Source organism: Arvicola amphibius, chromosome 7 (assembly GCF_903992535.2).
Source record: "Arvicola amphibius chromosome 7, mArvAmp1.2, whole genome shotgun sequence".
NCBI classification, from domain to species: Eukaryota; Metazoa; Chordata; class Mammalia; order Rodentia; family Cricetidae; genus Arvicola; species Arvicola amphibius.
In genome coordinates this window covers 56,972,781-56,999,150 of record NC_052053.1, presented here as the reverse complement: position 1 = coordinate 56,999,150, position 26,370 = coordinate 56,972,781, and the positions used below count along the sequence as shown (strand labels likewise).

Below are 26,370 nucleotides of genomic sequence, written 5' to 3'. Positions count from 1 at the left end.
TGGCTTAAGTAAACTCCCTTGAAGTTCCCAGATTCATGTCCAGACCCTCGGCTGTCTCTAGCTCTGGCTCACTCTTTCAGTGGTTATGCCCCTGTACCTGTTCCAGTGGGGATCATTGACTCTGGATCTGGTTGCTGGTTTAGTCCTGTTCTACCCATGTCACAGGACTGAATTTGCTCCTGACTTCTGCTCCTGGCTGAGCTTGTTCTCTCTCTGTCCTAGGCAGCTGGTTCAGTCCCACTCTGGTTTTGGTGGAGATCGCAGACTCTGAGTCAGGTCGTTGGCTCAATCCTGGTCTGCCAGTGTCCCAGGACTGGGTTGGCTCCCGGGACTAGAATTGCTCCTTGCTTCTGCTCCCAGTGGAGTTTGTTTCCCTGGTCCTTATTTTTAATCTCTTCATGGCTGCCTCTGCAATTGCTGCCATCTCCGTGTTCCCCTCCTTCATCGTCCCTCATACCTTCTTTCCTTTTCTTCCTTCTTCACTTATTCTTGTTGAGCCAATATTCTGCTATTGACCTACACCATCAGCCTCTGTCTCCACTCTAATTTTCCTGTGTGGCCAAATTTCTTGAAGAAAGTCACGGTCCCTGTTGACCTAAATTGCTAATCTGAGTTCTCAGCTCCTTCTACCTTTCTGTGGCATTTCTTCACTCCTCACTTTATTTCTAGGATGTCTCATACTTACTCCACTCTCGAGTGCTCCACCTATCTGCCTTTAGTGTTGCAGTTTATAGCCATTACCTAATAATTTCTTAGTCCAAGAAATGTACATTTTTATTCCTTGTGCTTCATATCCAGTGTTGGAGGAAATCCTGTTTCCTTTCAAGACATATCACATGTCTGCCCACTTTTCTGCACCCGAATTATGTTAACCCTCATTCACTTGCCATCGCTTTTCACCTGTATTATGCTAATAATATCGTATGTTTTAAACATACCTTCTTTAAGTCAGATCTTGTTTTTTTTTCTATTCCAAACTCTTTATCCTTATTTTTTTTAAACTTTATTTGATGCGCATTGGTCTGAAGGTGTCAGATTCCCTGGAACTGAGTTACAGAGAGTTGTGAACTGCCATATGGGTACTGGGTATTGAACCTATGTTCTCTGGAAGAACAATCAGTACTCTAAACCACTGGGCCATCTCTCTATTTCAATCCTTATTTTTTAAGAGCTAGAAATCAATCTTTCTTTCTTTCCTTTTTTCTTTCTTTTTCTTTTTCTTTTCCCTTTTTTTTTTTTTTGTTTTTTTTTTTGCCAAAATTCTTATCAGACTGTAATCAGTGGGCTGCCTCCTAGGTTCCAGTAGATATGTCTTTCTCTTCCTTTCCTGGTGCACACTGCTCTAGTCATGTTCTTTTTATTTTTTGTTTTCTAAGTCAGGGTTTCTCTATGTAACAGTCCCGGAACTCATTCTGTAGATCAGGCTGGCCTTGAACTCTGCCTTCCTCTGTCTCCCAAGTTCTGGAATTAAAGGCCTGTATACTACCACCAATGCCTGGCTTCTAGGCACATTCTTAAGGACTCAGTTATCAGCTGTTCCTTATCAACTACTCCTTGGAGTACTTTCCCCTGGTTTCTATTGACTAATGCTCATCTTTTCCTTATCCTGTGAGTTTTCACTCAGATTTACTCAAATGCTCACCGTGAGTACCCATTTAGTTTGCCTATTCTTATGCTGGTACTGCCAATGTCCTGCAAGATAGGGCAACATAGTGTGTATGTGTGTGTGAATGATATAACATGTATAACTAGCTTTCATCTTTTTATTTTATACTATATACAATGTAATATATTTTTATTTTTCTTAGCCATTTTATAATCTTTGCTAATCATTGAATACTGATCCACTGATAAATCCTAAGGACTTAGTGTAATGGTAAAAATAAAATGGCACCGTTCACCAAGAGGTGGCAGTGGGCCATGCGGGGCAGCGGGCCCCAGAAAGGGAGCCACACAGCGGGTGAGAGACCTCTGCGTGTCAGCAGGTCCCACGAGGAGCCACTGCAGGTGAGAGACAAAGATGGATAGGCACGCCATGTGGAGAGAAACTGGCTTTTTATTTAGTGGGTTATGGAGGGGATAGAGAAAGGGAAAAAGGGGGGAGGGCAAAGAGAGAGAGAGAAAAAGAGAAAAAAAACAGAAATGGCAGGGGGGTTAGAAGCTACCCCTTCAGGAGAGAGACTGAAAAGAGAGAAAGAGCTCAGGCTAGAAGAGGAAGGAAGATTAGCTTGTCTTGGCGGACAAAGGAGGGAGTAGGCTTGTTTCTTAAAGGGACAGGACAGACCATTACATTCCCATCTCTTTTTTATGATAAAAAGGCAGGAGATTAGGCACAACAGGTAAAAGGAATTAGGTGGTAGATTCTCAAGACTGCTTCTTCCTTATTTGTGGGCATTGTCTTGGGGGGGGGAACTTGAGAAAGCTGGGTGCTGGTCACATCCTGGGGTAGCTGGTCCCTTTGCTCCTGTCTGGTGTTTGTGGTATGGAAATGTCTGGTGTCTGTTACACCTGTTTAAGGTTTTTGCAGAACAGAGGACAAAGTTAAGTTTAGGAAAAAAAATTTTAAGATCAGGGAATTGAGAGGGATGTATCTGACCTGTTTAAGATGGATCCTTCAGTTCAGCTCCCTGGAACTCAGTAATTTGGGGGGTTGTGAAAGCATAAGTTTTAGCATATTTATGTCAGAATGACTGTGGCAGATGTTTTTGCACCATGAAAAGTATTTTTAAGACAGTGGAAGGCAGTGTGAGAGAGAAATTCCATAGTGTGTATTTGTCCTCACTCATTTATAACTTGCAGGTACACACCTTAATAACTTGTATTTGTATTTTGTTGAAATTTGTTTGGTGAGGTTTTCCTTTTAAACTAATAAAACCTCTCAACTGTCAAACTTCATAAGAGATATTTGAAAAGGATAAATTTTTACTTGAGCTATTGATTAAAAAATGACAGAGAACTTACTTGGTTGGCACCTAGAGCTACTCCTTCAGGTCCTCCATGGTCGCTGAGGGTCGTATTTGCCTTTTGCTTTTTAGCACAGGGCCTGCCAGGCTCCAGAAGATCCTATGGGCTAAGAAATCTGCAGGAAGACAAGCCTACCTTGACCTGAGCAGCTAGGCTGTCGATTCCAGCGACTCTGTCCACTGTCTGGAGATCTTCAGTTTAGATCTAAGGCAGTTTTTCCCAGTGGTCAGCGCTTGGCAGTTGAAGTGAATTGCGGATGGACATTGTTCTGTGCCCACCTGTCTTCTGTCTTCTTTGGAGGAAGTAGAGTAGAGTGCTGCTGCTAAAAGCCAACCTGTCTGTCTCTTTTTGTTATGAACAGTTTTTTAATAATTAAACATTTGAATGCCATATTCCCCAGATCTCTGAGCAGTTGAGGACTGTTTACAGGGTATAGATGAGTTATAACTGCAGTATAGAATCTACCTGGAGAGCTGGATATGAGCTTGATTGTACTGGCTCTCAACTTAACTGGTAAAGCAGAGTTGGAGTAAGAGACTTAAAAGTACATTCCAATTTAAAACATGAGATTTATTGCTTTGTTAGTCTGGAATGAAATATAATGGGCAGACAATTATAACATTTAACAATAAATATAGGTGCATTTAAATTACATGTATGTACACACATGCACACAGACATAGTGAACAAGAATTGGGCTCAGTAGATGCTCTTGGTGGGCCCTACCAAAGGCATGCCACTGTACAAAACATACATGTAATAGAGTCAGCACTGGGGAACCAGGCAGGACATACCTCAATAAAGATGGCGGGACTTGGTCACCTGATCTGGCCCTCAATTAAGATGGCGGTGAAGTCACCTGACCTCAGTCAAAATGGCAGTGGTCACGTGTTGTATGGAGAAGTCATGGGTTTTTGTTGTTGTTGTTGTTTGGGGTGGGGGGCGTTGGTGTTTTAAATATAGTAATAAGAGAGACTTAGAGGCTGTGTAGAACATACATTTAAAACAGAATTACATCCATGTGGCCACACCATTTACACATTCTTTCATACATGAAGTAGAGAGGAAAATTACTCAGCATTGTGAGCCACTTTGTTGCCAAGCTGCCGCGCCACAAGCTGCGGCGGCGAGCAAAGGCTGGAATTGAAAACAGCTTCCACGTGGATCGACTCGTCTTGTTGGTTTCTGCGGGACCAGTGGTAGTGGTGGCAGGGGTAGAATAGACAGAATGGGAGTGAGACGAAAAGAACATTTTCAGATGGGTAGAAGGGGCTGCCCACTGAAAAGAAAAGCAGAGCCAACAGGACACCAACAGAACATTCATTCATAGGCAGGTGTGATAGTTTGATGGTTTATAGTTCATAGCTGAAAACGTGAAAACAGTAACCATAAGGCCTGTAGAACGTCTTTTCTCTACAGGTGGAGTGTTGATGAGACCAACTGGAAAGCCAGAGGCTAGAGGCCGTCCTGGATGATCTCTCACAGCGGGGACCCCAGGCCCTAAAGTGAACGCACTGCTTAGTGTGTGCAGTGCTAGTACGAGAGGAATGACCCTGGGTCATCTGATCACGTTTTTAGCTATTGGAAGCAACCAGAGATGAATGTCAGTGTAGGGCTTAACCGCAGCCATGAAAGCTGTGGTTGGGGGATTCCCCCCATTTCTAGGAACACCATGGCATTGCCAGGAGCTCAATGGTCAAGTCCTCAGGTTCACAGAAACAGTTTAGCTGACTGGAAAGGGGGAAACTCACCACCGAAGTTGATGGTGTGCATAGAGGTCAGCATTCGGGCAGATAGAATGTGGGGCTGTTGGAAAGAAACCTGGTTCCCTAGCCAAAGGTTCCAACGTGTCCTCAGCCAGTCCACCTGTGGGCGGGCAGGAACGTGGAGAGTGCCTGGCCAAGTCATGAGCACCAATATAATGGTAAGAATAAAACAGCTCCATTCCCCAAGGGAGACAGCAGGCAGCAGACAGCAGGCCACGAGGGACAGCAGGTCCCAGGCAGGAAGACGCGTGGCAGGTGAGAGACTACATACAGCACATCAGCTGGTCACATGAGGAGCTGTGGTGGGAGAGAGACAAGGACGGATAGGCACACCATATGGAGAATGTGGGCACTTATTTAGTGGGTTCTGGAGGGGAAAGGGAAACGGGAAAGAGGAACAGCACAGAGAAGCGGGGTGGGGGAGAGGGAGAAAGTGGGCGAGGCTTGTCTCTTAAAGAGACAGGACAGACAGAGCATAGTAATTCTCAGTAATTATTTTATTTTAGTTTTTGTTGAATTAAGTTTATGTACTTGTAACTTTGATTTTCTACTCAATAAAATTATAGTATTATGTATATAGTAAGTTTTGGATCCCTGATTATTGGATATCCACCACTGATGATAAGCCATTCAAATTAAATTAATAATGTTATGCACAGATCACGGAGTCCCCTCAAAACCAACTAGGAGACTTGAGTCCTGTATGTAAAAGCAAAGAGCCTTTATTCTTACACAAGTTTGCAAACTCTAAGACTCTCCCTGTGTCCATCATATTGGAGTGGTCGGAGAGCCCCAAGCTTAGTTGGGGTTGGATTTTTGTAGTAGCAAAGGTAGGGGTGAGGGATTTCTAAGGTTCAGAACCCCTGATTGGCTGACATTTGTCTAGGGGTGTCCTGTGGAAAGTGATGAGTGTGTGCTGGCAGGTGATCCTATCTACAATGGTTTGGAACATTAGGCATTTCCTTTGGATGGTCTGTTCCTTGGTGGTGCCTGGGTGGTCTCAGTTTGTGGTCTTTCTTGGAACCAGGGTAAACAACTGAGACTCAGGCCTCTATCGAGTTTGTTATGGCTGTGTCCTACAAATAAATCCAGGTTTAATGAACAGAGGGTGACTCTCAGGGAGAGTGGGAGGGGAATCACGTGGCAAATATGGCTACCAGGTCTTAAGTAGCCTATAGGCATGGTCTTGAGCAGCCCCCAGAGAAAGAGCTGTTGCTTGGCGATCTTTCTGAGGGGAGGGGTTGCTGCTCGATGGTCTTGTTGAAGGGGTGGGTATTGGAATGTGAGGAGTGAGACCTAAACGTGGAATGGGGCCCCAAGCTGGAGATCCCCAACATCCAAACCTTTTTGAGTATGTATGGATGCTGGTAGGGCTTCCACCTAAACATCGCAAGTCTTGCTACTTCCTGCAGGCATGGAGTTGGTGGCTCACATTCTGTGGACAGTGTAAGTTAAAAAACATTCAGTTAGCTGCCATCCTGGAAACCTCAGGAACCTTGTTTCTTGAGGATGCAGAAAAGACAGCATGGTTAGAGAAAAAGTAGGTTGTTATCATTGGCCCCATGAACAGGTCTAGCCATGAAGAATAATAACTGCCAGGAAGAATAAAATGGAGAAGTGCCCTGGATGTACAAAAGAGGCAAGGGTGAATGAACAAAGCATGAGGGCACATAGGCTGTTCATTGGGACATCTCAGAAAACCAGGTTCCAGTTGCTGGGTAGGTGTCCACTTGATTCTGGAGAGGTGGTACCATTGGTGAAGTCCTAGGAGTTGGTACAGGTGATGGCGTATTTGGATGGCCCTCTGTAAGGTTTGGCCTTGGCCCAGGCTGGAGGAGTGAACCTGCAAAATATGCTCAAAAAGAGGTGGGATCAAATGGGCACTGGAGACTTATTTTTCATCAGACCAGATTTCTTAACACAGTAGCAAAACTTCTCCCAGGAACCTGCGGGTGTCTGTAAAATAACTGAACCGATTTACCTCTTAGTGTCCTAGTAAAAAGGCCATGGCTTTGCTTTGAAAGGCATGAACAATTTAGAAGACTACCAGAGGAAATTTAAGACTCTGAACCTCCAGAGTTCATAATTAAACCTGTTAATTTTGGACTATTGAAGCCTAGGAACTGTGCACACCTGTCTGTACTTTAACAGGAAACTTAATGAGTTACCAGGGTACTTGTAGCCTTGGAGGGCAGAGGAGAGCTGTTAAACTGGTACCCTATTTATCAGTGGCCACCAAATCTGAGAGGAATAAATTTGAGCAGAAGTCAGACAGCCTTCTAGCTTCCTAGGCTGCAGTCTCAGGTCTTTGGCGAATACAAGTCTCAGAAGCAGTACTTGCTTGCCTTTAGCTGCTAAGCCCAGGAGGCCTGACAGACTTTTTCTGTGGAATAGAGATTTGGAGATTGGCCTGCCTAACTTGTTAGGGTGGAACATTCAATCCCCTATTGCTCTGCTTGTTCACAGTGTGGACAGGGTCTTGGCAGTTGAGGTGAAAGGCAGTTTTTTGCCCAGTAGCTGGCATCGCCACATTTGAAGCAAGCCTCCAGGTGGAAGTTCTACAGCTATCTGTCTTGGAGAAGATACAGGATGTGCCAGGAGCTGGCATGTCTATCATAAAAAGCATTTTTCTTTTATGCCATACTCTCAGATCTGTAAAGGTGCTTAAGGATCAGGGTATGATTACCTGTCAGGTATATATAAATTAGACAAATATTGTTTAGGCTTAGCTTGGAGATCATATAAATTACATATGGACATACAGTTTACCCAGTTAGTCACAGACTAGCACAGTTAATAAAGGCACAAGATTAGAAGGAATGTTTCAGTCTCTAGTTTTCAGTTGTGGGCCTGAGACCTAGAGCATAATCATAATCTGTGTAAGGCAAAACCAAGTTTTAACATTGTAAACAGTTTAATGTTTTAAATCAATAACATCAAGGGGTTTACTCTTAGGTTACAAAATCTGGCTCATTCATTCCTGTACATGAATGTAGAGGTGCAGCTTTTAATATCTCAGTAAGCCAGCATTGTTTTAAATCCTATCTTTTATAAACTTTATTTTTAGGACAAGACAGGAATTATCATACAGAAACATATCCTAACCCAAAGCATATTGGAGGTCTAATGTCTCGTTGGTGGGGCCAGTCCGTGTGGTCACCCTTACTAAAGATGGCAGTAAACTCAGAAGACCTCTGTCTCTGACCTTAGTCAAAATGGCACTTGCCCAAATGTTATAACGTCTTTGCAGATCACGTGGTGTTTTCCAGAGCAGTTTCAATCTGGAGTCACAAACACACATACACACACAAAGACATAGAACAGGCATGCTGTGACCACATTATTCAAACACACACACAGAATAGCAGGGACATACCAACAGAAAGGCAAACAAAACCCTAAAATAAGAGTTTACAATATAAAACAGCATAGGAAAGACAGTTTCTGGCCATGGCAGTTGCCTGGGTGGTGGCAGCCTCCTAGTGGCAGTGCTGTGGAGGGCAACTGAATAGTCAGGAACAAACAAGGAGAGTGGAGTTGCTATAGGTGGATCGGACTGGTAGAGTTACAACATGATACTGTAGAAGAGAAGGCAGAACAGGCAGAAGGTATGGACCTGCTGTGGGAAGAATCCCCGCAAGGCCAGACCAACCGCTAGGGAAGCCTGTTGGACAAAGTCAAAGTGAGCAAGCAGACCGTGCCAAAGGTATGCCAGTAAGAGAACACAGGAGAAACAAGAGATTCATTCAGGTTGGGGGGAAAAGGAGTGAAAGGGCAGCCTGGAGGTAAGACATGAGAAGCAGATGAGCAGGGAGCAAGGGGTTTGGGGAGGGAAGAACATGGGAAAGAACCAATGGGACCCGGGAAAGAGCCTGAGAACTGGGAACCTATAGGGCCACTTGGCAGAGAGGACACAGCTGACTGTAGCATAAGCTGTAGGTCTTCCAGGCTGTTGGGGCAGAGGAAGCAAACAGCCATGGCTGGACCAAACATCAGGGAAGCAAAAGCAAAGTTAGAGTAAGCATCCATGAAAGCAACAAGTCAGGGAAACTGGGAGGACAAGTGGACAGAAGCATGAGATAACAGGCAGACAGAGAAGCAAGATTGCCTGCAGACAGTAGGAAGGGAGGGGGCAGGAATGCAGTTCTCAGGAACCTGGCTAGGGTAGCTCAAACCAATATAAGGTGAGACAGCCCCAGTTTGGATAAATGTCATAGTGTGTCTGGGAAGCGAACTTGGACCTGGAAGTATCCAGTCTCAAATCATTAACTGCCAGAGACTATGGCAGGGCAGTCCCTGAGATAGCCTGAGGCCAGAAAACGGAAAGACAAAAGTATGCCTGAGTGGGACTTGTCCCAGACAAGGAATCCTAAGAGGCTAGAACTGTCCCTACCCTGTAAAGGGCCAGTCGCTGCAGTGGCTTGGCAAGCAGGAAGGGATCCTGGATCCATTTGAGGCTGTTGGCTTGAAGTGGGTAACTCACCAAGCAAGTCTGTCAGATGGCGGGGGGGAAAAAAGAGTAGTTTTCCACAGCCACATGGTCACCAGAAAACTCCACTTGATTCGACTTTTTAATCCCTAGTTATTGGCTATCTGCTGCCACTATTGCAATGTGCCAATCAAACTGTATTAATAAGTCCAAGTTTAATGAACCTCTGTTCACTCCTGGGTGACCCTCAGGAAGGCGGGAAATGAATCACAAGATAAATATGGCTACCAGGTCTTAAGTAGCCTATGGGCGTGGTCTTTAGCAGCACCCAGGAAGAGGAGCTGACCTTGGCAGGCTTTCCGAGGGAAGGGACCGCTGTTTGGTGTGCTTTTTGAGGGGCAGGTATTGGAATGGGAGGAGTGAGACCTGAGCATGTAATGGGGCCCCAAGTTGGAGATCCCCAGCAGTATGGATTTACTTTATATCCAGATTAGTTCTGATGAGTATATTTAGACAAGGGTTTCTGTCCATCATTGTCTTAAGAAGCAGAGTAACCCTGAGCCTTCACAGGAAAAGGAGATTAGCATAAAACCAGCATCCTGCCTTTAACCAATGGCCAGCTTTATGACTTTCAGTGATTTTCTTTGACTGTGTGTCTCAGTTCACTGAATTCTAAATTGGCCCCAATAATAGAATCTCCCTCATCCTGCTCCCTCATCTGGCATTAAAGAGAAACTCTATAAAGTTGGATTGGAAATTTTATTTAAGAGGTACTATGACAAAAATCAGAAAATTCTAAGTCATAAATGAGAACATTGCTTAACATTTATTTACTCATTTCGAAAGCCTTATTCCATCAAGGTTGGCCTCAAACCCTCAATCCTTCTGCCCCTATTTCCTGAATGGTAAGAACTAAAGACTTGTCCACACCCAGCACCATTCATTGTTTAGGTGGGATGGTAGTGCTCAGGGAAGAGTGTAGCCAGAGGCTTTTTTGCATCCCACAGCTGCTTATAAAATCACTCCCAGGGTTAATATTAATTATAATTGTTTGACCGATAGCCCAGACTTGTTACTAGCCAGCTCTTACATATAAATTAACTCAATTCTATTCTCATGGCATCTTATTCCTTGGTGGCTGCTGACATCCCTTTAGATCCCACCTTCTTTTTTCCTTGTAATCAGTTTGGCTTTTCCACCTAGCTATATTGTGCCCTGCCATAGGCCAAAGCAGCTTTATTCATCAACCAATGGAAGCAACACATATTCACAGTGTACAGAAGAACTCCACATCAGAAGAGCACTTCAGAAGTCAAGTAAGTTCACAAGCATAACTGAATGTCCTGAGAGTAAGGGAATAATACAAAGTGTGTCTACAGTAGCTCTTGAGAGATGTTGACTCAGTGATTAAGAGCACTGTCTGCACTTCCAGAGAACCTGGATTCAATTCCTAGACGATTTACAACCGTCTCCAACTCCAGTCCAGGGGATCTAGCACCCTCTTCTGGCCTTTCAGCCACTTACGCATATGGTGTACAGACAATGCAAGCAAAATACAAAATACCTATATACGTAAAATAAAGATAAATCTTTTACAAGTATCTAGTGCAATAAGCAATAAATAATTTATATTAATAACTAGAAACTATATAATTTTTATAGAACAAACTTGTAAGTTTCTTTTACTAATGTTCTGGTTTATTAGTCTTGGGTTAGTAGACATAACTCTTCGGATACTGCATTTTTCTTGGGTTTCTTGTTATCTTCATTTTAAGTATTGTGACCTGCTAGACTAGGGAAGGTAAATCTTTTGTTGTTTTGTTTTTTAAAGACTGCATGGGTTGGTAGAAATATTACTTTTTTGGTTAAGTATAGAGTATTTCTTCATGAAAATATTTTTTTTAATTCCTTGAAGAGATGAAAATATATACCTAAGGTATTCTAGCACTTTTAGCTTTACTTTTAAAGTTAGGCTATAAAAGTGTAGTGAGTCTTTCTCTGTCCCAGCCACCTCCCAAATAACTACACGGGAACTTATTATTAATTATGAAAGCCCTGCTGATAGCTTAGGCTTGTTTCTAACTAGGTCTCATAACTTAAATTAACCCATTTTTATTCACCTGTGCACTACCCCATGGCTCATGACTTGTTGCCTCATCTATTACATGTCATGCTTCCTCTATGTCTTCTTGTGTCTCCACCATCTTCTTCCCAGCATTCTTTCTGCCCCCAAAATCCTGCCTAGCTGTTGGTTGTTTAGCTTATTATTAAGCCTGTCACAGTGACATACCTTCACACAGTGTAAAGGAATATTCCACAGCAGTAAAATATGAAGTACTGAAACAATTTTTCACGATTTTTAGACACTCACAACTAGTCTTAATCGCACTCCTTGTAATCTAGTAGCCTGCCTGCATCCATCACTTTACTGGCCATTGCTGTCTGTCCTGTGCCGCTTTCACAGCAATTCAGTGAGCATGTGCACTGTTCTCCTGGACTAGTTACCAGAGAGATACACTTTCACAGCAACTCAGTGAGCATGTGCACTGTTCTGCTGGATGAGTTACCTAGAGAGATACACTTTCACAGCAACTCAGTGAGCATGTGCACTGTTCTCCTGGATGAGTTACCTAGAGAGATACACTTTCACAGCAACTCAGTGAGCATGTGCACTGTTCTGCTGGATGAGTTACCTAGAGAGATACACTTTCACAGCAACTCAGTGAGCGTGTGCACTGTTCTCCTGGATGAGTCATCTAGAGAGATACACTTTCACAGAATGACCATAAGCATAATACTTGCTCAGCCTTCTGAGTGTCAGCAGGATTCTTCCACAGAGACAGGCTATTTTTGTCTTTCTACTAAATCTTTTTTTTTTAGGATTTACTTAAATTAAGTAGTAATTGAAATTTGTAGCCCTTTTGATTTCTGAGCAGACAGAAAACAAAATAGGACTACCAAGCAGCTTTTTAAAATACACAATGTATAGTCTTTCATGTTATTGTTGGTTTTTTACTTTTTGTGGGTTTTTCATCATAAATATGAGGAAATGTTGTTGTTGGTGTGTGTGTGTGTGTGTGTGTGTGTGTGTGTGTGTGTGTGTTGTATATTTAAAACCTTGTTTTTTCTTTCACTTAAATTATCTGGTGACTCAGTAACTCCTCTAACTCCTCTTTAAGTTGGAATCCTTCCCTTCTGGTATGTTTTATTATGATGGAATCATATTAGAAAAGAAACTTAAATTAGTAAGGAAAGAAAGACTGCATTCTTTAAGCTAAATGTTCAGATAACATTTACTAAAAAGAGCCGGGCGGTGGTGGCGCACGCCTTTAATCCCAGCACTTGGGAGGCAGAGGCAGGCGGATCTCTGTGAGTTCGAGACCAGCCTGGTCTACAAGAGCTAGTTCCAGGTCAGGCTCCAAAGCCACAGAGAAACCCTGTCTCGAAAAACCAAAAAAAAAAAAAAAAAAAAAAAAAAAAACATTTACTAAAAAGGATCTAAATTCGAAATAGTGGCATAAGGTAAGTGCAAACCAACAAGATATTCTTGGCAGTATAAAATTATAGGCGAAATCCTGCTAATTGTCCTCTCAACTCCATACAGGAGCACATCACACATTCCCATAATAAATGAATAAATGTAGTTTTTTTAAAAAAAAAAAAAAAGACAGAGAAATCAGCTGAAGAGATGGGTCAGGAGTTAAGAGCACTGAGTACTCTTAAAGAATGAGTTCCCAGCCTTCATACCATTTGTAACTTCAGTACCAGGGAGTGCAGTGCCCTCTTCTGGCTTTGCAGGTACAGGACACACAGGTGCAAGTAAGAGTCAACTGCACATAAGTTAAAACAAAAATTTTAAAGACTGAAAAAGAAAAAAATATATCAAATTATAGAATTTGGGGGCTGGCAAGATAACTCATATTTGATTATTGAATGCCATGTAAAAAAGTCAAATGTGGTCATGTATATATATCTGTAATCCCAGAATTCCCACAGCCAGCAAGGAGACAGAGATAGGCGAATAGTCCAGAAACCTCAGGGTCAGCTAGCAGTGTGGCAGAAAAAAGTAGATACTAGAAGGAAACTAACTTGTCAGAGTTGTCCTCTGACTTCCACATTCATGCCATGGTCCATGCATGTCTGTACTCATACACAATAATAAATTACAAACTTCTTACTGCCAAATAAACTATAGGGCATTCAATTTTGTATGCAATTGCTATTTTACAAATAAAGTTAATATCAGCTGAAAAACTTAAGTGATGTTACCAGAATCATAGAGATAAGTAATTAATATAACCATAACTGATAACCTGGGCATCTTGTTCTTCTCATTTGCTCTGTGTGTGTGTGTGTGTGTGTGTGTGTGTGTGTGTGTGTGTGTGTGTATAGCATATGCAGTAAACTAGTATACATCTGCCAAATTTAGGGACCGGGGAGATGGCTTCTTGGCTAAAAGTGCCTACTGAACAATCATGGACACTTCAGTTTGAATTCCTTTCACCCACATAAATGTGTGGTCATGACCCCACATCCCTCGAACCCCACTGTTGAAGGACCAAAGCAAGCCTGGATGAGATGGTGAGTTTCAGTGAGAGATCCTGTTTCCAGGAAATAAGGTGGAGAGAGAGAGAGGGGGGGGGGTACCACAGACATACACTGCACAGTCACACACACCACAGAATACTACACTGCCACACACACACACCAAAGACAAACATACTCTACAGACATACCACACAGACACACATACCACAGGCGTGATATGTGCATATACCACACACACACATACACCAGATACATACTGTATACACAGAATTAAAATATATCCCAACATTTTAAAAACTGTTGACTTTATGTATCAGCGTTTGCCCTCAGATGTCTCTCAATGGGTGACTGGTGCTCAAAGAGGCCAGAAGAGGATGTCTGATCTCCCAGAACTGAAATGATAGATAGTTATGAGCCACCATGTGGGTGCTAGGAAAGAAAGTCATGTCCTTGGGAAGAGCAGCCGGGGCTCATCATTGCTGACCTATATTTGCAGCCCCTGTGTTTCAGCATGTTTTAGTATACTGGAGAATTCTTTCACTGCTAATTTAGGAAATGCATGTTTTTCCACAGTTTTCAGTGGGAATATGATCAGTTAAGGTGGGTTCTCTGGTTCTTCTCTTTGTAAAAGTGAGTTTTTTTCCCCTTTGTATTTATAGCCAGTAGCTCTTGGTAGAATACATTTTGTAGATTATAAATACAGTGGGTTTTTTTTTCTTTTATTTTCTTCTTTCCCCTCTCCCATTTCTTTCGTGTGTGTATAAGTGTTTGGCCTGCAACTGTGTACCGTGTGTTTGCCTTGTATCCACAGAGGTATGAAAGAGGCCATCAGATCCTCTGTGAATCTGCTGGCAGGCAGTTGTGAGCCCTCATGTGGGAACCAAAGCTGAGTTCTCTGGAAGAGCAGCCAAGGCTCTTCACCACTGAGCCGGCTTTTCAAGCCCTCCCTAAATATAGTATTTTCTCATGCATGGAGATGTATTTCAAAATCACTAGTGGGTGCCTGGAACACTGGCTACTATTGATTCCTATGTATGCACTGTTTTTTTCCTATATGCACGCAAATTTAATACCTTTTATGTCTTAACTAAGCAATTTTTCTGTGCTGTGAACATAATTTTTATAGTTTAAGTCCAACAAAATTAGCAAAAATTTGTTGTTTTAGACTATTGTGACCATCTATCATAAAAAAAATTTAGCACATGATTTACTGTCTTTCCTTCCCCCCACCCCCCCAGACATTCTTTCTTTGGTAGGCTCAGCTGTCCTAGCTTTGTAGAGTAGGCTGGCTTCAAACTCACAGAGATCCACCTACCTTTGTGTCCAGAGTGCTATGATTAAAGGTGTGTGCCACCACCACCCAACTGATTCACTTTCTTAATCAACTAAATAAAGAACTTCCATTGTTTTACTTAAAGAAAAAGTATAACCAGAAACTGCTCATTTGTTTCCCGACTGCTCAGACCCAAATAATCACATAAAACTATATTAATCACAACTCTGTATGGCTTAGGCATATTCCTAGCTAGCTCTTACATCTTAAATTGACCAATTTCTATTAATCTGTGTTTCACCACGAGTTTGTGGCTTACCAGTAAGGTTCTGGGATCATCCTTCTGCAGCTACATGGCATCTCCCTGATTCCACCTTCTTTCTCCCTGCATTCAGTTTAGTTTTTCTTGTCTTACTGTGCTCTGCCCTGCCATAGGCCAAAGTTTCTTCTTTATTAACCAATGGTAATAAAACATACAGCATACAGAGGGGAATCTTACATCAAAGAAACATTTCCTGGTATATCTAAAGCATGTCCAGATTTATAACTTCAGTGCTGTGCTTTCAAGCTATTTATTAACTGAAACCCAGGTTACTTCAACACAAACACCACACTACAGTGACACTGGTCTCTTGACCAAAGGAAGGGAGCCTGTGTGTGATGGCAAAGGGAAGATTTGTGTCCTAGGCAAATTCATGTACTACTCAGATCACCATACAATTTAATGCTTGTCAGTTGCTTACTTCTGTGATTTTCCATTTACTATTTTTGCCTGTACTGGATGATTGGGAGCTGAAACTGGAAAGTAGAAACACAGATAAGAGGATCCAACTATGTTCTGCTCTGTATCAGCTTTTTCTTAGCATCCATTCGTTATGCTTGCCAGAATTCATTGAGTTTATTTAAACATTTACTATAGAAACTTAACATTACAAAGTTTTCTCTTTTTTTATTATGAATATTGGTCTTAGTTACAAGACCAATAGTATACTTAATTTTACTTGTCTTCAAGTTTCAAAAAATATTAGTTTTGCCTTAATAAAATATTCAGTGAAATTTAAGATTTTTGTGGCACTTCTTTTTGGTCTTTAAGTATCTTTCAGTAACATAAAATTGATACTTGGAGTAATAATGGTTGTCGTAGTGATAGACTTGAACTCAGAGCCTTGAGCTACACAAATGCCCAAGAATGAATTATACTCCAACTCAGAATAACTTTTTTCATTGTGGTCCTGTTATCATATGATGTATACTTAGGCTTATTTGTTTCTATTTATTTTCAGTTGTGGGCTTAGGTTATTTGTGTTCTTCTCAATTTAATTTTTGAATATGTAGAATGCTTATATTGACTAACAAGAAGCAAAATTCTGTAAACCTATTATCAGAAGCAGTGTCCCCGTTTTTGTCAGCAAACCCCATTCCACAGGTAACACTTACTGGTTTCTGCTTTTCTTCTTTCTTTCTTTTTTTAAGATAATAAATATTCTTGTGTGGATTTTAACATGTTTTAAAATATAAATTAGTATGTTGTAGATATTTTTCTGTTCCATTTAAACTTACTATAACCTGAGAATATTTTACATTCAACCTGTTTCTCTAAAAGCGTTTTATGGATCTGGATGGTGCAGTGTTTACTGTGGATAATTTTACCTTTTATGCATAATGGTAATTTTCCTTTTTTTTCTATGTTTCCTGTTAACATCATTTACTTTGTTTTTTCTTTTTGATTTGATTGTGTGCGTGTGTGTGTGTGTGTGTGTGTGTGTGTGTGTGTGTGTGTGTGTGCACGCGCACAAATTCATGCATGCGTGTATGTGTTTAGATAGGGTCCCAAGCCAGGGTAAGCTCTTAACTCCTCTTCCTCCTCTGTTCTGGGGATTATAGGTTCTTTATGTATTTATTAGTTAAACCCTTTAGATGTTTTCCCAGTTTTTCACTAATCTTTTCACTTTAATTTTAGTGATTCTTTTTCAGTTTGTCACACCATTTCTTTTTATGTCCTTGAATTTATCAAGTTTTCCTTTTAAAGCATCTGAATTTGATTTCAGAATTGTAAAGCTAAAAATAATATTCCCCTTTTCTATGACTTGCTATCATGATGTTTCTAGATCTGTGATTCATTAGTATTTAATGTAGTGATCTATTGTTCACTGAAATGGGCTGCCTTTATTTCCCAAGCGCCATCCAACTGCCCAGGTGAAATTCATTAATTTTGTTCAGTGATTGGTAACGCTCTTTTTATCCAGTTTTCATGTATCTTTGGCCCTTTTTTTTTTTTTTTTTGCGGGGTGGGGGGAGTTTCCTTCCTGGTCCATTTGTAATGCATTGATGTCAAAGATTTTATGTCTTTGTATGTTATGGGATCCATTTCATTCTGCAAATACTCCTGTGTTTATGGTCTTTCTTAGATACTCTTGTTCATTTTTTAGATAAACAATGGAATCCATTAGTTTTGTTCTGGGAAAAAGTTACTTCTCTTAAGGAGATATCATCTTACCCAAGAACAAGGAATGTCTTAATTTATTCATGTCTATTCTCCTTTTGTCCTATCAGACTGATTTTCTTATAATTATGTATATAATTTTATTTGTTTATTTTGTTTTTTCAGGGAAGGGTTTATCTGTGTAGGTTTGGAACCTGTCCTGGAACTCACTCTGTAGACCAGGCTGGCCTTAAACTCACAGAGATCTGTCTGCATCTATAATTTATATATAGTATGTATTGTATACTATATAGTAACTTACTTTATATATTTGAATGTATGGTAACATAGTTTAGAAACTTACCTATTTAAATTACTTAATATTTATAAAAATATGTGTTGTAACATGTAAATTTCAAAGCTTTTTACTATAGAAAATTCTGAGGTTTTTAATATAGTATAATGCATCCCCTGTCCTTGAACAGTGAGTATCTTCACATGTGGCATTGTTAACTTACCAGTTTGTCTCCATTCTCAGTTCTGTGTAACTTCACAAGGCATATTTTTTCTAGGCAAATAACATTGGTAACCTTATTTTTGTAGTCATGGAGAAAAATTTGTTTGTTTTAATATGTGTTGCTAGTATTTGAAGTCTTTCAGATAGCAATTAAGTGACATTTCAAAGAGCAATAAAGGCCAGGCCCGTTGGTGCATGTCTTTAACCCCAGCACTTCGACAGTAGCAGCAAGTGGATGTCTGTTGGCTTTTTCACATTAGCCTGTTTATACAGTGAGACACTGTGTTTCGTTTTGGTTTTTAGAATAATTTAACAAAATTACATCAAAACAAAAGATTTAAATAATATTTTCCTGCCAAGGAATTTAACTATTCAGGGATGAATATGTATCAAGGATTATAATATAGTTCACTAATGAATTAGCCAGTAAGATGATAAAAACTAATGCTAAGTATTTAAGATCTTGGGACTATGTTGTCCTTCTTTTTTAAAAAAATGTGCTAGAATAAGATTACTAAGTTTAGTATCCTATAGGTTACCTTTGGGTTGTCTTTTCTATTTGATAGAAATAATTTTCATATGTCCTAGACACAAATCTGCAGACTACTATGTCCCATCACAGAGCCAGAATCCTTTATTAATAATGAGTAGCTAAATTTGGAACAAATACATATTCATCTAGAAAGCTAAGTAATCCTAGAGTCAGTTATTAACTAATCAAATAGCCTGCTGTGGCTCCACACTGTTCCTGTTGGGGAGGTTTTGTTGTGCTTACTCTGTGTTGTGCTTGACCTCTCCTGACAGAGAGGCTTATTGCAGCAGGGATTGCTGGCCTTCAGGCTAAGACTCCCAGATTAAGTTGTGCTTCAGGACACGTTGCCTTACTCCCAAGATTGGGGTAATGTTTGTGCAATGAAAAGCCAAGAGGAGATTGGGGTGGTAAAGTCCACTCTGATGTTCCGGTACCCTGTGGAGGTCCATCACCATCTGTCTGCTGTGCACCTTTCTGTGCTTACAACCTCTCTCTCTCCCTTGTGCTTCATGTCGCATGATAACCTTTTCCAACTGGCATAATAAGTATGTTAAGGTGCTCAAAATATGTATTATACTGACAGAATTGTATTTGTGTGTCTTTTTTTTTTAATTAGGCCTGTGTAAATTGTTTATAGTGCTTGCCTAAAAGTAAAAACCAACGTATAGGTTGATTTCACTTGGCAAAATTGGTGGGATTTTTAATTGATGTCTTTTTGGCTGTTCATCCCCACCCATTGCCCTTTTCCCACCCTGAACTGTTGATTTGGAATTAAGAAAATCTCCTGTGTATTGCTTGTGTTAAGCAAAAGAAGAAAAGGATTTTCTTAGTGCTAAATTTTTAGAATGTATGAATGGATTTAATATGTGATTTTAGGTAAGAAACCTGAAAAGGCACCTTAAATTTATTGGAAAGACACAGGATGGTTAGCTTTCACATTAACTAAATACTGGTGATTATTTTATTGACAGATAAAACTATAGAACACTTAAAGTGTTCAATTTTCTTAAGAGGTTTTGTTTGTTTGTCTGAGGCAGGGTGTCTATATAGCCCTGACTGGCTTTGAACTCACAGAGGATCCACTTGCTTCTGATTGCTACATGCTGGATTTAAAGGGTTTGTTTGTTTGGGGGTGGGGGACGTTCTATTAGTGGTGGTGGTAGTTTTTTGTTTGTTTGTTTTTTGCGGTTTTGGTTTTGGTTTTTTGGTTTTTTTGAGACAGGGTTTCTCTGTGTAGCTCTGGAACTTACTCTGTAAACCAGGCTGGCCTCAAACTCAGAGAGATCCGCCTGCCTCTGTCTCCTGAGTGCTGGGAGACGTTTAAGTCTTAACATAAGCTTTTCTGCTTGATAAAGGTTACATTGGTATAGGATTCAAGAAACCACTATTTATTCTTATATCCAATATAAAATCAAAAGTGATTAAAATAGAATTTTACTTCATAATCTGCTCTTTTGTTGTTATTGTTGTCAAGATAAAGCAAAAGGAGAGGAAGAATAATGCTGATACTTTATATGAAGTTGTGTGTTTGGAAAGTGAGTCAGAGAGAGAGAGGAGGAAAACTACAGCCAGTCCTTCAGCTCGCCTGCCACAGTCTGGATCTCAGAGCTCCATGATTCCCTCTCCTCCGGAAGATGATGAAGACGAAGGTAAGTATAGAAAGATTGTGTGGAGGGTAGAGGGCTATCCACACTGCTGCAACTCCATCTTTATGGGGCTGATAATGGGACATGGGATTGGAATTCATTCAGTGAGCACTTGTGAGATTCTCCCATAGACAAGCAACTAGGAAAGGCCGGAAAATAGTCGATGTTGGCCTTTCTCTGCCTCTCTCTCTCAGTATTTATTTTTGAGTATGTTTGTTTTGTACTTGTGACACAGTGTACCTGTGAAAGTCAGGGGGCAACTTGGCTGGAATCTGTTCTTTCTTTTCACCCTGTGGGTTGCAGGGATCACCCTGAGGTCACTAAGCATAGCAGCAAGCACATTTACCCAATTAGCCATCTCACCAGACCACACTGGGCATTCTTTAAGGTACCTGTAATCCAATTGAGGAAAATGAGATTTTATAATGTGCTGGTCACTATTTAATGGTAATACACAGAAGTGGAGACTACAGGAAGTCTCAGATACAGGAAAAGAGAATATTTCACAATGGTTGTCTAGCTCATAGCAGTACAGCGGCTTCATTTTTAATGAATGAAATGGATGATGATGAAGGTCATTTGAGTTTGAATCTGAAGTTTACTCGAAATTGATTAAATTTTTCACTCAAGGATCTAATGGGACATCATAAGGGTGGTTTCTGAGCTGGGATTGAAAATACAAAAACTCAGTGGAGAGGAATGGGCTTCTCTGAACATTTCTGGCTAAGAAATCGGGGAGGGAAGGGGGAGGAGGAGGGGAGGGAGGGGGGAGGAGGAGGGAAGGAGATGGAAATTTTTAAATATAAAAAAAAAAAATAAACCATGAGGGGAAAAAAAAAAGAAAGTGAGAGGGAAAGAGAAAGTAAGAGAGAGAGATGTAGAGGGAAAAGGGAAAGGCAGAGAAGTAAAATGGGTGATTTAGAGGGAGAGGGAGAGAGGGAAAGATAGTCACAGAGAGAAGAGAAAGGTGGGAAGAGAGTCAGTGGTAAAGAGGGGAGAGAGAGCAAGAGAAACACACAGAGAGAAAGTGAGAGAGCAAAAGAGGGGAGAGAGGAAGATAAAGGAATAGAGAGAAAAACTGAAAAGAGAAAAAAGATAGGAGAGTGAAAAAGAGTGGGAGAGAGAACAGCAGACAGAGAGAAACAGAGGGCATATGGTATGTGGAAAGTGAGAAGATTGGAGAAAGAGAAAGAGCGAGAACAAGAAACAGAGTGTTGTGGGGTATCTGACCACATTGTGAAACTCCAAGACTGCGTTAATAAAATTAATTTTGAATTAAAAAAAAAAAAAAGAAATCACATTAACAAAACTATAGAGATGTAAGGAATCACTATCTTTGTTAAAAGAGATAAATACCTATGATTGCGTGTGCATTTTCAAGGTTAGAGTAAGCAATGACTTTTTACGTCCTCATTTTTTTTTTGTTTATTTTTTTTTTTGGCATAATTCCCTCCCTGTTTGTTTTTTTGGCATAATTCCCTCTCGCTTGTAATTAATCACCTTATGTTCAGTTTTTAGGACTATTAATGCCTAATGATTAAATGCTTATTGTGTGGTAGCAAAGTGCCTTATTCTCAATAATCCTCACAGTAAACCTAAAAGTAGGAATTATTATTGTCCTCGTTTTTCACATTAAGTAAAATGAGAGAAAAGTAAATTTGCCCCAAGCTACAGGGATAGAAAATGGCAGTTACAATGTCAATCAAATTCATGTACTTAAAATCTGAAGTGAAGTCTGTCTTCATCGTCTGCATTTAGTTCTCATAAATCATTGAAGTGCAAAAAAAGACCCATGTGTTTTTTTGAGGTCAGGTGCAATTTGGCATTCCCCTTTCAAACCAGTTCAAGTTATGTTTTTTCTTCTTTTTTCTTTTTAGATTTATTTATTTATTTTATGTATGTGGGTGTTTTGTCTACATGTATGTCTGCACACTAGCAGAGGCATCAGATTCAGTGGGACTATAAGTTCTAAGTTGCCATGTGAGTGCTGGGACTTGAACCCAGGACTTCTGCAATAGTTGCTATTGCTCTTAACTGCTGAGCCATCTCTCCGACCCCTTAATTTTTTTTCATGGGAAACTTACAATATTTCCACTGTTTGAGATTGTCGATTATATGTCTGGTAGACTTACAACTTGGAGCTTCTCTTTTTGGTCAGTATCAGCTACAATGAAGAATAGAAAACTGTCTCCATAAATCTCCTGAAACTCAGCAGTAAAACAAAGAACTCAAGTTTGAGAGAGGCTATCATGACAGGAGACTATTGAGTCTCCATTCAGTGGAGCTTGAGGAATATCTGCTGGTTGCAAAGAGTTGCAGAGTTGGCCCAACTAAAAAATGGTATGAGGGGGTGCTGTCATGGCGGGTGCGTTGAAGAAGACCACCGGCCTGGTGGGATTGGCAGTGTGCCACACTACACATGAGAGGCTAACAATATTGTATGCAAAGATTCTTGATATTCTGAAGCAGTTCCTTAAACATGCAGCCTATAGAAAATACACAGAACAGATCACCAATGAGAAGCTGGATGTGGTCAAGGCCGAACCAGATGTTAAAAATTAGAAAACTTGCTTCAGGGTGGTGAAGTAGAAGAGGTAATTCTTCAGGCTGAAAATGAACTAAGTCTGACAAGGAAGATGTTGCAGTGGAAGCCATGGGAGCCACTGGGGAAAGAGCCTCCTAGTAGTACTAATCTGTGGGGGAAAAAAAAGATTTTTAAATTTTTAGCAGATTCAGGAGAATCTACTAATAGTTATTTGTTGTTGTTGTTTTCCAAGATAGGGTTTTTCTGTATAGCACTGGTTGTCCTAGAACTCTGTAAACTGAGCTGGCCTTGAGCTCACAGAGATCTGCTTGCCTCTGCCTCTTAAGGGCTGGGATTAAAGGCCTGTACCACACCCACTCTGCTAACTGATGGTTCTTAACTAGGAAGAAAGAAGGACTAATGGCACCTGATAGTCCATGGGGAAGGTAGTGGTACTAGAGCATGAACTCTGCAGAGGAACAGTTTTCCCTGCTGTGTTCCTTAGTGTTTCCCACAATAGCCAGTGTGCATGGGCATTCAGAAAATATTGGCGGATTGAGTTAAGTCCCTACACTTCCCTAACAAGAAGCTAATGACAGGACGTCTGGAGTACAGAGATTGTGACCATGTCTTCTTCAGTCAGAATCTTTCTAATTTAGTGTTCCCACCAGGAACCATGTTGTATTGTGATATTTACTCCCTGGGAAAAATGACTACTCTCCAGAGAGATTTCTTACCCATAGGACATCTGACAAGAAATTGAGCACTTAACAAAACCACATTCTGAAACTTGAAATAACTTTACATTCCCTTTCTCTCCCTCTAGCCTGTTACCTGAGACTCTAATGACAAATCCAAGTTATTACTCTTGAGATTTATTGGAAGGGCCAGAGCAGTAGAAGCTGAGTGTGGAAGATAGGCCTTCCTACTGCTTCTGAACAGCTTACCACACTTTTCTTGACATTACACAGATTTCATCGCATGATTGGATTTTAGCAACACCTAGCCCATAATAGCACATTTTTTTGTCATCTTCATGGGTTGTATATGTAATATTTTAATGAATGGGAAATTGAGAAATTACAAAGTAGTGTTATTCTGGCATATTAATGAATTTAGAAAAATTGACCTTAGTGTCCTAAGCTTTTTCTGTTCATTATTATTCATATACAGAAATATCTAATTTATAGTCAGTGTCTTTTCCTTGTCTCACAAGCAAAACTATAATAATATCCAAAATGTTACAATGTAGGAAGTTTGATAATAGATTTCAAAGATTTATGAGCTTTTAAAGTTGGTGCTTTGCCGGGCGGTGGTGGCGCACGCCTTTAATCCCAGCACTCGGGAGGCAGAGGCAGGCGGATCTCTGAGTTCGAGGCCAGCCTGGTCTACAAGAGCTAGTTCCAGGACAGGTTCTAGAAACTACAGGGAAACCCTGTCTCGAAAAAGCAAAAAAAAAAAAAATAAAGTTGGTGCTTTGTGGTAATACTCTGATGAGGGCTGGTGCATGGTGATGCTGTCCTCACATTTTGGCTGGGTGAGGTTGTATGAGGACAAGTACTGCTGCAGCCACGTAGTGAGAATGCACAGCATCACGACTATTGAAAAAGACAGTTTGTCAGGTAATTACTAAATCCTAAAATGTAATGGTGTTTTTTTCCTAAAAAGTCCATTTCTAGGCATGTTCCCAATAAGGCCATGAGACATTATCCTAATGCTGCTGAAAGCTGAGCATTGGAAACCCTTCAGTGTCCAGAAACAGGATTAAGGAAATAATATGCCATTGTCATCTTCTGTTTTCTTTTTTCCTTTTTGGTTTTTTGAGACAGGGTTTTGCTGTGTAACAGTTCTGGCTGTTTTGGTACCAGTTTTTGTAGATAAGGCTAGCCTCAAACTCACAGATATCCTCCTGCCTCTGCCTCTGCTGAGATTAAAGGTTTGTACCACCACTGCCTGGCTAAGAATTTTTGGGGGCGTGGAGAAACATCTGCTGTTTTCTAATCTTTGGTGCTGGGTGTGAACCAAAGCCTCAAATATGCGAAGTCTGTCACTGAGCTATGCCCTCAGCTTTCCTCTACAACCTGCATATTTTATACTCTCTAAATTTTTGATTCATTAAACTGATTTAATATTTGCTTTAATGCGTATGGATATTTTGCCTGCGTGTATATCTGTACCGTGTGCATTCTTGGTGTCCAACGAGGACTGTAGAGGGTCAAATCCCCTGAGACTGGAGTTACAGATGGTTGTGAGCCACTAAATGGGTGTTGGGAACCAAAACCAGGTTCTCTGGAAGAGTAGCCACTGTTCTTAACCACTGTGCACTCTCTCCAGCCCCCTCTAAATTCTTAATTAATTAATTAATTTTAGTTATTTAAATTTTAAATTATTCATTTTGTCCTTTTTAATGTTCTGTTTTCTGTTGTAAATTAATGTCATCCTGTGGAACATTTAGAAAGTCATAACGTCATGAAAGACCAGTGAAAAATATTCATGGTAATTGATCATTCACACACATAATGATTATTAATGTCTTAACTGTGCTCCACTGCCATCTATCTATTTGGTGTTTTTTAACAGATCCTACTGACAGCTCTTCTTTTTTTTTTTTTTTTTTTTTTTTTTTTTTTTTTTTTTTTTGGTTTTTCGAGACAGGGTTTCTCTGTGGCTTTAGAGCCTGTCCTGGAACTAGCTCTTGTAGACCAGGCTGGTCTCGAACTCACAGAGATCCGCCTGCCTCTGCCTCCCGAGTGCTGGGATTAAAGGCGTGCGCCACCATCGCCCGGCAACTCTTCATATTTTTATTATATCATTATGTAAATACAAACACTTGCATTCAGTTACCTTGAATACATGTCATAATTCAATACTTTTAAAATTAGCATACAAAGTATTAGGCATCATTATAGCATTTTAAAACATAAACGTAAAACTGGGGAAAGAGGGCTGGAGAGACAAACAGGAGAGAAGATTCAGCAAAACATCACTTACCAGGTACTCTTTTTAGGTGACTAAGTTTGCTACTTACTGTTTTAAATAAACACTTTTGTGGGTGTTAAATTTGTTTGTATATAAAGCTACTTACTTTGGAAAAGGAGAAAGACCATTCCACATTTTGAGTTATTTTATAAATAAATGACTCTTTTCCTAAATTGACATAATAAAGACATATATAGAAAGCAAAAGAGAATTAAACAGGTTATAAAATCATTGTACCTGTGACAGGATTATTCAGATTTGTACATAAATACTAAGAACATATATTATGACTTTATAATAATATAATATATATTAAATATATAACAAAATAGAAGTAATAAATGTTTACATTTGCTTTTTATATTCCCATGTTTTTTTTAATAAGCCTAAATTTTGCTTATTACAGATAATGATGAACCTCTCTTGAGTGGATTTGGTGATGTATCCAAAGAATGTGCAGAAAAAATTCTTGAAACATGGGGAGAACTACTGTCAAAATGGTGAGTTGTAGAATCACTCTGCCTCTCGCTGTCACCTCATCCCATAGACAGGGAATCCTACCTGCTTCTCAGTCTAGAACTGATAACAGAAATCTGCAAGTAAGGCCTCATTCTAGAATATAATAGACATTTATAAGGATTACAGCAGAGATTTGAATCGGTTCTGAGACTTACCAGAAGCCTCATTGATAGAAAAGAATTTCCAGACATGGAATTCATAGACAGAGAGGGAGAAATTAGCTGGTCCTGTACAGTGAAGAAGATAGGTAG

At 40.2% G+C, this 26,370-nt stretch overlaps 1 protein-coding gene and 1 pseudogene across 7 annotated transcripts in view; both read left to right on the top strand.

The window, feature by feature from the left end:
• The window catches only part of Rabgap1 (RAB GTPase activating protein 1), a 147,880-nt gene that overhangs the window by 49,204 nt on the left and 72,306 nt on the right, over nt 1-26,370 (top strand). For all 7 annotated transcript variants that reach the window (XM_038336124.1, XM_038336122.1, XM_038336126.1 and 4 more), the window contains 2 exons: nt 19,926-20,100; nt 26,007-26,100. In XM_038336124.1, the coding sequence (XP_038192052.1) occupies nt 19,926-20,100; nt 26,007-26,100 (269 nt within the window). The remainder of the gene's footprint in view (nt 1-19,925; nt 20,101-26,006; nt 26,101-26,370) is intronic.
• LOC119818751 lies at nt 22,456-23,071 on the top strand (annotated as a pseudogene).